Source organism: Gossypium hirsutum, chromosome D09 (assembly GCF_007990345.1).
Source record: "Gossypium hirsutum isolate 1008001.06 chromosome D09, Gossypium_hirsutum_v2.1, whole genome shotgun sequence".
Taxonomy (NCBI): domain Eukaryota; kingdom Viridiplantae; phylum Streptophyta; class Magnoliopsida; order Malvales; family Malvaceae; genus Gossypium; species Gossypium hirsutum.
In genome coordinates this window covers 2,655,306-2,666,768 of record NC_053445.1, presented here as the reverse complement: position 1 = coordinate 2,666,768, position 11,463 = coordinate 2,655,306, and the positions used below count along the sequence as shown (strand labels likewise).

Genomic DNA, 11,463 nt, shown 5'->3' with positions numbered 1-11,463 from the left:
AAAGTTTCCACCTCCCTCTCTGAGTTTGGCTCGACTCATACTTGTAAGATCTCATCTTCCTCCTCATTAATTGATAAACTAGCAAATTCTGACTTCATGATTAAAATCAATACATAAACGAGATTTCTAATTGACTAAAGAGATTAAAGAAAGTAAATATTTCAATATCTGCCTTCAAAGAAACGAAACAATAACTTAAAAACTTAAAAAACCCTAATTCCTGCTAGAGAGAGCAGACAAAGACGTGCTAGGGTAGTAGACTTGACCAAGACATAAACTTAAACAAACATTACCCTTTTGATTATTAATTAAGAAAAAGGAAAAAAAAACTTTGGGCTAGTTTTGAATTATAAAATCAATAGAACAAGCCCGGTCTACGCAAATGGTGAAGTCATAATCAAGAAAATGCCCTCATCGTCATTGTATTTGCCATTTGCCATTTGCCATTTGCCAATCGGAAATAGGCAACATTGGTAGAAATATTGTCCCCTCTACCAAATCAATACATGTTCCACGATCCTTGATTCTTGATTTCTTTTCTTTTCTCTCTTTATATACTAATTAAGAACCCCCAATTTTACATTCTTTCATGTTCCCCCCCCCCCATTTTTAGCAGTATCCCGTCTCCAGCATCTAGTCATAGGGGAAAAAAGGTAAAAAAGCGTAGAGAAAAACTGAAAAAGAGAGCTGAAATTCTTTGTTATCATCAAATCAAAGATACCCAATACTCTGTAAGACCCTTATTTTAAATTTCTATTATTTACTGTTAAAAGTTTCTTTCAATTGTAAGGATTCTTGCTTTCTTTCCGGGTTATATGTTCAATGATTATTTGAAGTGTTATCCTTTCTGGGTTCATTTTATTTTCTTGCATTTATCAATTCTCATTCAAAATGAAATCTGTTGGAAGATGTAAATTCAATTTGTTTATCCTTTTCTGATTTAAGATGATTTGTCATTTTCAGGAATTGGGTGTTTTGTTTAGAATCTTTGGTATTTAAAGATTTTATATAAAATGAAGTTTTATTGATAACGGGATAAGTTGAAACTGAAATCTAGTGTTGTAGTTCTACATCTTAAGAGTTCATTATCATAATTATATATCTGAAACATATATATATATATCTGTGTGTGTAAACACACATACAAAAACATGTACATATTCATATTGTGTCTTATTCAAGCTAGCATGCATTTTCATGCCTTGCATCCTTCACAACACTGGTTAGGCTTACTTGGAACTTAGAAAGCCAACAATAATATATGGTTATATATCCTTAAGCTTTTCTATATATATATATACATGTCTTATTTCGGTAAAGGTATCACATCCATTTCTACTGGTGAAAACTGGCCCTTCTATGTTATCATGACGTACACGTGAGGTCATGTGTAAATGTTTAGTTATTTCATCAATCATGCCAATTTTTAACAATAGTAATGGATAAAATTTTTTAACAAAAAAGAATAGTTTAGTCTTTGATCTAAAGTATAGGGACTAATTTGTCCATTTTTTTTGTAAAGGGACAAAATGCAATTTAACTCTTAATACAAGGGCTTCTATGGTACTTTTACCGTCTTTTTTCATTCTAGGGAGTGTTTTTTTGGGGCCTTGTGTACTTCATTCTACTGATTAGGCTTACTTCAAACTTAGAAGGCCAACAATGGTCCCGCTAGGTGTTGAATTTTCACTTTTGTTGCTAACCCCTGTGGTTTTGAGTTTCTTGTATGTTTATTGAATATCTATACATGAGACCTCCCCTTTGATTTGTAGTATAGTGTGGATTTGTATTAATAGTAGGTTAATTCTGAATGTACTGGTAGTTCGTTACATTAATGATAGTTGCTTACGGTTAAAATGGCCTAAATTATTGCTGCCTGAAGTTTTTCTTCGTTTTCCTTTTAGGTTGTTGTGTTGGTACGCAGCACTGTTTCTATTTGCAATTGGCAGACTGACTTTTGGGTTTTGACATTATGTTGAAATTCACAAGGTTCGGTTCCTACTACTCAAAAATGATGTTGTTTATGTAATAGCTTATGTTCCTTACATCAACATGTGGAGTTTTGCATCCAAATGCATCGCTGGAACTGTTGGATTGAAAAATGATTCTCTAAGGCAAACGCGTGCTGCATCGGAATGTTCAGATGATGAAAGTTCTTCAGCAGTTAGCAGGGATGAAGGTTTAGATTGTCCGATATGCTGTGAATCCTTCAACATTGTCGAAAATGTGCCGTATGTTTTATGGTGTGGTCATACCCTTTGTAAAAACTGCATTCTAGGACTTCAATGGGCTGTCATGAAATTCCCTACTTTACCAATCCAACTTCCACTTTTCATCTCTTGCCCGTGGTGCAATCTCTTGTCATTTCGTCTGGTTTATCGAGGAAACCTCAAGTTCCCTCGGAAGAACTATTTTCTACTTTGGATGGTTGAGAGCATGAATGGTGATAGACTAATGTCTCATTCTTCATTCTCAGAAGATCGCCAACCGGACTTGTCGTCAAACAACAGTTTACCCATTGGAAACCAAGTAACTCGTTGTAACCATCGAAGGGCATATCACCATCATTCTGAATCATCAGGATCAACCCAAAATCATACTCATCTTACAGATTACTTCAATTTGGAAACAATACACACTGTCCTTCGGAAATCTCTGGTGTTCTTTGTACATCTGACTGCCAAGTTCCCATTAATCATCATATTTCTCTTGATCATCCTTTATGCAGTTCCTGCTAGTGCGGCCATCTTAGCCCTGTACATACTTATAACCATTCTCTTCGCTTTCCCTTCGTTTCTTATCTTGTACTTCGCATATCCGAGTTTAGACTGGCTTGTGAAAGAGATCATCACTTGAGATGGTATCTGTTACTTGTTCAGCAAGTATCATGATTGTAAGTTCACACTTTTGTGCCATATATTCACTCGAAGACACCATCAAATCTCCGAATTCGACAAGTTTCTGCTGTCCCTAGGTTATATTAGTTCTTCAAAGCTCTCAATAAGTTGTTCCCTGATAGGTTTTTTTCCCATTTTGGAACATTTGATTTCATTTCAACTCAGGCATGATTGTTTCGATTCTTATTTCTGGGATTTGATCGTCCAACAATGCCAACCAAAGTTTCGAGATACAGTGGGAAGGGCTCGTGTATAATGGAGCTCTTATGCTTATGCTTGTACTTCTTTTTGGTATGAATGAAATCAATCAATTATATGGATGAACATGGCTTGATATATGGTTTGCAGGGTTCTATTTTTCGTTTTTAATCTATGTTCTAATTCATATGTAAGGAATTTGAGTTTTTTTTGGTCATGGTGTTGTAGAAGCTGATGATTTTATTTTTACTTTATGTTAGTTGCATGCAGGTATTTATTAAGAATATGTGTCCAGTAGACCTGTCCATGGGCCAGGCTGGGCCGGGCCCAGAAAAAATTCAGCCTGCTTCTTAGGCCCGGGCCTGGCCCAACTTGAGATTTTGTCTAGGCCCAGCCCGGGAAAAAATATGGGGCCCGATCCCGGCCCTGCCCGTTTTTAATTAAAATTAAATTTTTTGATAAAATTAAAACTAATTGTTATTAAAATTAATTGTTAGTAAAATTATCAAATTATTAATTGTTAATTGTATTAATTGTTGTAACAAAATCTAACATTTGATTAGTAAAATTATCAAATTATTAATTGTATTAATTGTATTAATTGTTAATTGTATTAATTGTTGTAACAAAATCTAACATTTGATTAGTTTACATTTTTGTATTATCAAATATTTTTGTAAACAAATAAGTTTACATTTTTTTTATCTTAAAATCAACCAATATTACATGTGCAGGATTTACCAATGTTATCACTTTCAATTGCTATCCAGTCAATTGCTATGTGCAGGATTTACTAAACATAAAAAACTAAAACTAAAACATAAATATATATATATAAAAATATATATATATTTTAAACATAAAAAACTTAAAACATAAAAAACTTAAACTAGTATATTTTAAACATAAAAAAATATATATTTAATATATTTTTAGGCCGGGCCGGGTCGGGCCCGGGCTAAAAAAATTCTGCCCGAGGCCCGGCCCATTTTCTAAACGGACCTCTTTTTTTACCCAAGCCCATATTTTGGACCTATATTTTTACTTGAACCCTCCCATATTTCGGGCGAGCCGTCGGGCCGGGCCAGGCCACCCGGCCCATGGACAGGTCTAGTGTCCAGTATGGGTATATTTAGGGGGTTTTATTTTTATTTTTATCTTGTGAAATTATTTATTTATACATGTGTTGGAAAATGAGTTTCAGGTTCGAAGCAAAAATTCTCTTACTTGCAATTTTGAGCTTTAAATACAAATGAATTTGATAATTCTCGACCATTGAACACTGGTCGATATATGTTCCTGTATTAGATATATATTTGGATTTTAAAAGACTTAGGTGGGTTTGGATAGGTGGTATGTTTACCTACGGTTAGTGTAAAAATAACGATAGCGGTGAGATTAGATACTATAGCGATATTGTAGCGTGAGACAAAAAATAAGTTAAACGTATTGCACCACAATCAATCGTCCATCCAGACCTACCATTAATGTTGGATATATAGATATATATACATGGTTAAATTACTTTTGAGACTTAAATTTGGCAATTATTTTCATATTAGAGCCTCAACTTGTTTTGTCCAGTTAAGCTCTAATTTTGATAATTGTTCTTACATTAGAGCTTGTAGGAACAACGTAATGAGGTAACCTACATAAGATAGCTTTAAGAGGCGAGCTTGTAGAAATGAGCATGAAAAGGCCAACATAGCAAGCTTGTACAAGTGAGCGTGAGGAGGCAAGCTTGTTGGAGTGAGCCTACAGAAGGGAGCCTAAAGAGGCGAGCTTGTAAAGGTAAGCATGACGAGGTTAGCTATATATGTAACATCTCTTACCCGAGGTCACATCTAAATTCGAGTAAGGAATGCTACATTTACAAGTTGATAACTTAATTTTAGTTCTAAATGTTACATTGAAGTTCTATTCATCTTTTAGGTTTTTTTAAAGATTATTTAAGGCTTATTGAACCATTTCTAAGTTTTTCTTAAAATTTTGTTGCAATCGGAGGTCGTTTGGGCTTGTTTAGACCAAATTGAGCAAAAATAAGGTAAAATAGAGCACTTGTACTGATACAAGTTATACAAGTATTGATATTTCTTTGCATGGGATCCTAAATCATGCTCAAAACACTCATTTTCATGCTATAATCATTCCAATTCATTCTCAAACATCCACCAACCAATTTAAACCATAAAACATCTCAAATTGTTACACACATTTATATATCATCATTTTATTGCTCAAGACAAAGCTCAACTCAGTTCATAAAGCTAACCAAATATTCAAAATTAACTTATGTAGATGCCATATTTTATACCAAAAGATTACATTCATACTTTCTTTCTAATCTTGGTGATGTGATAAGTTGTGTTGAGTTTACTATTTCAATTGATCATCACCTACATGTTAAATAATAATGCATTAAGCTACATTATAATTAAGTACCTCGAAATTTGGTCATTACCGTTCCCTTAATCAAAATAACATTTAGGGTCGTTTGTTAACATGTAAAAGGTTTTACGGAAAATGATTTACAAGTCAACGTAAAATAACTCATTTTTTTCTGTAAAATGACATACCCTTTTCAAAAGCGTAAGTCATTTTTCGGAAAAGAGCTCCTCTATAAGTCATTTTATGTTTATATAAAAATTAACTGAAATCAAGCTTAATATTATTATATTGATAATAAAATTTATTTTTATTTTTAAAAATATTTAAAACTATTAAATTATTAATATAAAATATTATCTTTTTCAATATTATTAAACATGCATATTTAATTATTTATATTTAGTCATATAAAAAATTATTAATATAATTAATATAAATTATTATCTAATAAATTATTTAATATGTTAATTTTATTTTAATAATAAAATTTAAAAATAATAATTTTAAATAATCTTCTTTACATATTATTGAAAATATTCAATATAAATGTTTTAATAATAAATATTTATTACAATTATAAATATATTAATAAATTGTTTGTAGTATAAAGGTTAAAATATTTCATAAGTCAATATACTCTTCACAAACTTGCAATTTAGTTTTTGTACTTTTATTTTCAAGAATTTAGTCCATCTACATTTCAGATTCAAAAGTCAAGTCCAATTGTTGACATTGTTATTTTTTTTTTAATTTTATTGATGTCACATTTTTTAAATAAAAATGACTCATTTGGTAGTCATGTAACTAAAAAATGATGTTATAATGAACCTGAATTTAACAAAATATTTTTAATATATGCAAAAATAATGTAAAATATAAATTTATAGATACAAAATAAACTCAATTAAACAATGAAAAGATAAGAAAATCTCAAATGTATGTTTGTTTAATTGAAAACAACTTTTATGAAATATTTTTAAAAAATCTGTCAAACAACAAAAAATATTTTACACAGATTCATCCAAATACTATAAAATATTAACTTTTTCAATAAAATTATTTTTCAGAAATCATTTTTCGAAAGTCATTTTCAGTGAAACAAATAGACCCTTATAACATTCTTGTCAAGAATTTTAAGATAATAATATATTAAGCAATAACTTAAATAAAATTTATAACTTTGCTATTTAACAAGATTTATTAATAAGAGTCACTTGAATATGATGGATGCATCTCCATATGGTATTTCTTTTATTGCCTATACTAGACTTGAATATGATGGATGCATGGAACTATACAAGACAGGGTGCATTACGCACAATTTTCACTTATAGCACATAAGTGCATGCAACGGAGTGCTCTGCCATTCTTATGGTATGTCAATTATATCTAATAAATTTATTGTCATTTATATGGGTATTTCAGTACACAAGATTTCAAGAGTATTTTATATCTCTTTAAATCTAGTCCTCATTTATACAACTTCAAGAATATTTGTAATTTCGATTGTGAATATTCTCTAGATTTTAATCATTATATTCTTAGTTAATGACTAATCTTACTTTCATACACATTAATATCAATTTCTCTACTTGTTTTAATTCTCTTTTGCTTCATTTACAATTTAATCCAATAATCACATCAATGGAACATTTTGGTACATTTAATTGTATTATCAAGATCATTAACATAATATATCTATTTGATCACATCATGATATTTCTCATATAATTTTTCAAAAACAAGTATGTTATTTATCAAGAATTTTAGCACTATTAGAATTATTTCATCACTTTACTCATCAATTAATTACATGTAAAACTTTTCATACTTTTCACTTTAATCTTTACTACCACAAATTTCACTATATTCCTTACTTAATCACTTTAGAATCAACACATTTTCATATAACACTTCACTCAAATACTTTGTTTCCTCATTATAATACATATAGTCACTTTTTGATTTGTCATGTCTAGCCAAACTATGCTAAGTTTTGGTAGCTTGTTGTATTTAGATAAAAGATAAGGTAAATTTTGTTTAAATACCTATAAACTTACTAAGCATCTTACATGTTTATCATCCATGTTTTCTTTTTTTCTTGTAGATCATCACTTTACGGAACACATCAAATCAGATCATTTCGAAGCTCACACTATCACCGAATCGGTAGCTATTTGGTCATTTTGAGTCTAAGGTTGTGGCATGTATATATAAGATGTCTTCATGATACCCTAATGTATATAAGTTGTGGTGAATTGAAAAGTTTGAGGTGATTATGACAAATGTTGATTTTTGAATGTTAAGCATAGCATATGAACTAGTAGTGCATATCTAAGCAATGTTTGATGTCTTTGGAAATAAGGATCATGAATCTTTTGAACTTGGTATATTAACGATAGTGAAATGAGGTAAGTAGAATGGCTAAAATAATGCCTAGTTGAAATGATATGCTTGAGATATGTATTGTTGAATGGTTGATTTGGTCCATGTTTAAGGCTTATAAGTCATTAATTAATAAAATGAACATAAGTGTATGAAACTAAGGTGAGTTGGCATGTTTCAAATTGGTATTGTATAGGTAAAGATATGTATTTGAATGATTTGGTTGGTACGCCCTGATGAAATCAAAATGTTTAGGTTTAATCATTGTGTAATTAGTGAATGTCTTGTTAAGTAGTTGAAGTTGGATGTTTGAACTTATTTGGAATGTTTTGGTATGTTTTGAATAAAGTAAATGTGGTGGTTTGTGAACATATTGAATGGTTATTGTTGAAAACTATGAAATAGGTATCAAATGGTTCATTTTTCCCAAAAATAGGATTCATGTTCCTATCACCAACCTACCTCGTCACAACATCAACCAACAGCAAGTGACGTCGCGACGTCGCAACGTCGAGTGGTCTAAAGTTGTGACGTGACAGTAACAAACTTATAATAAGGTCATTGAACGAACACTAATCGAGTAGCTTTCATAATGGTATGTCACTAAGGAGAACTCAATCATGATATTATAGTGGAATGACTTCGTAACTAAATGAGTTTATAATTAACAGGCAAAAAGTTATAACTTAATTATAAATTATTCGAGTCATAATTACATATGTCCAATTAGTTCCTCCGCTAGCTCATTAAAACTAGAAATGAATTACATGTTGAATCAAATGAATAGAAATGGATAGAAATGATAAAGTTAGAAAAATGGATCCTAACTCAATTGAGTAATTACTGAATATTTTTTCTTTTATAAAATAATAAACAGTATTATGAGGGCATTTTTATCATATAAAATCTAGAAAAAATCACTTAGGTAGTATTTGGAAGGCCACCTAATAATTGGATTTGAGTATACTTATAATTACACATGGGTTGCATGTTTGGGTGGTAATCATTATAATTTGTGAGTCCATTGAATTTGGTGTAATTGAAGCACCCAAATACACTTTCCAATTATTAGGGGAAGGTGAGAATTGGAGTAATTACGTAGGTAATTTACACCTAAATCCAATTACCCATATGACTTTCCAAAACATCATAATATTTAATATCTTAACTTTATTGTTTCAACTAAAATCTCATTTGTTCATAACATTACTTTTTAATACTAACAAGCCTTGGTGCAGTTTCTAGAACACCTCAAACTCGGTCTAGATGTTATGACTGGATCTTGAGGAATTAAATTAACTCATTTTAAAGCTCGACTTAATCAACTTAGTTGTGCATTTTGAAAGCATAAAATTTGACAGAACTCTCACAAATGTTTATGAAAAACTTAAGTTCGAAAACACTTATTTCAAACCCAAAATTTGAAAGTATCAATTTTGGCAAATCATCTCTGATTAACGCTAACTTTTGCTAAAAACTATTTATTTACAAAAAACACCTAGGTGATTACTTAATTATGTAACAAAAAACATTCAAAGTTTCAGTTTTGAAATCCGAATCTTAGTTTGTTAACCCGTGCGATTTTTTTTCCAATTTTTACGTTTAAAAATAACAAATACTGGTGAATAAAACAAAAACCAAATCAAAGCCCAAAGACATATTGCAGTCCTAAAAGTCCATATCAATTATTAATGTAAATCACCATATTTAATTAGCCGAGAAAACAATTCGAGCTCCCGCACGTCGTCCAGTCCTAAGTCCGAATATCACCTGAAACATATTAAACAAACGAGTGAGCTAGAAGCCTAGTATGTGACTTAGCACCACAAATAGAATTTTCTTATAACATATACAAATGTAAATATCAACACAAAATTTTACTTATAATGTTCACATATACGAACATCATATCAGAATGTCACATTACTAGAAACATATATCAAATCAAAATGTCATATTTCCAGAAACATATACCAGATCAAAATGCCATATTTCCAGAAACATATACCAGATCATAATGTCATATTTTCATAAACATATATCATATCAGAACGTCATATCATATTAGAACAAATCCTACCCCCATTCGCTACACACCATCTTCGTCCAACCAATCACACCAAATAGGACTACAAGAGTCCATCCATCCAATCACACCGGATTGTGGTGGTATACTACATATAATGATGCAATTGAGACACCGGATAGATATTGCAATTTAACCGTCAGAGTTGTAGTAATATTGCCAGAATACACTTCCTCCATCATATCAAAACCCACCCCAATGCACATGCATGACCACAATAACATACATACATATCACATGAATGGTACGACATGCAAACTTAACCATATCTTACAAATCATAACAAATAATATAGCTTATACTAATAGTTATTCCACATACAGGTGTCATGTAACACCCCAAAAGTTGCTACAATAAGAATGTGAAATATTGTCCTTGATTTAGTAAAATAAGAAAATAAAGTGACAAAAAGGGAAAGTTTGAGTTATGTCAACAAAATCTATTTAGGTAGTATATTATGATGTATTAATTCAAGAAAAGAATAAATCGAAAAAGTGAGAAACGTATTGTGACCCAAGAGTAAATACTCAAAATTTGAGGGGTTAAAGTGTAAATATGGAAAATTTGAAGGACCAATAGTGAAAATATTTTAAGGGTGGAAGGATCTAGAAACTAAGGAAAATGGATGAATTAGGACCAAATTGAATAAGTGGAAAAAGTATGAGGGATTAAATCACAATTTTACTAAAATGAGTGATGATTCAATGGAAGAATTTTGAAATATCATAAGGGGAAAAATGGTCATTTAGCAAGGAAGATAATTTTGAAGATTAATGATGATGTTGGTGATATTTAGGTTAACTAATTAATTAATTATTAGTTTATTAATATTTTAATTTGACATTTAATTATATTTAATTATTATTTTATTTAGTACATTAGGAAAGAAAGATGAAAAATTCTCTTCATCTTTCCATGCTACTAACGTTAAAAGAAGAATAGAACAATTTGGTTCTTTTACTAAAAATTCACCATTTTCGCTTAGAAATCAAAAGAATTTCCATAGCCATCAAGAGAGAAAAATATTAAGGAGACTATGGGGAGCTAGAATATCAAGTTAGATTCAAGAAAATAGAAGTTGGAGGGGAGAGAAAGTCAAGTTAAAGTTTGGTTTCAAGAGAATAAGGTATGGATGTTAAGGTTTTATGTTATTTTTAAGCTTAGTAGTGATAGAAAAGCATAAAAATAGTGTTAAAGTAAAGATTTCTCATGAGGAAATATTGTGTTTTTGACATGTTAATGAAGAGAGAAGTTAAGTAAGTGAATCAAGTGGTAGGAGAAGAAAAAAAACAAGAGATTTTGATAGAAAAGAGGTAAGTACCCATGAACTTTCTTGTTATTTAAGGATTAAAATGTGATTTTTGTAAAGTAAGTGTTAATTAAGTAAAATATATATATAGTGTGAAATAATTTATTAAGTGAAGGAGGAAGTTATAATAAAAGTATAATAGTTGGGTTATGTGTTAGCAAAAATATACAAAGTATTAGATAAGTGAAATTATGGGAAAA

At 30.4% G+C, this 11,463-nt stretch overlaps 1 protein-coding gene across 1 annotated transcript; it reads left to right on the top strand.

Annotated features, from left to right (window-relative positions):
- Nucleotides 1–371: 371 nt before the first annotated feature.
- On the top strand, nt 372–3,217 carry LOC121221096 (uncharacterized). Its single transcript, XM_041101575.1, has 2 exons — nt 372–731; nt 1,905–3,217. Exon 2 carries the CDS (start codon nt 2,053–2,055, stop codon nt 2,854–2,856), a length of 804 nt encoding a protein of 267 aa, XP_040957509.1. The 5' UTR covers nt 372–731; nt 1,905–2,052; the 3' UTR covers nt 2,857–3,217.
- Nucleotides 3,218–11,463: the final 8,246 nt, after the last annotated feature.

Excerpts from the sequence above, each read along its gene's own strand:
- LOC121221096 (XM_041101575.1), top strand. The coding sequence starts at position 2,053 with ATGTGGAGTTTTGCATCCAAATGCATCGCTGGAACTGTTGGATTGAAA.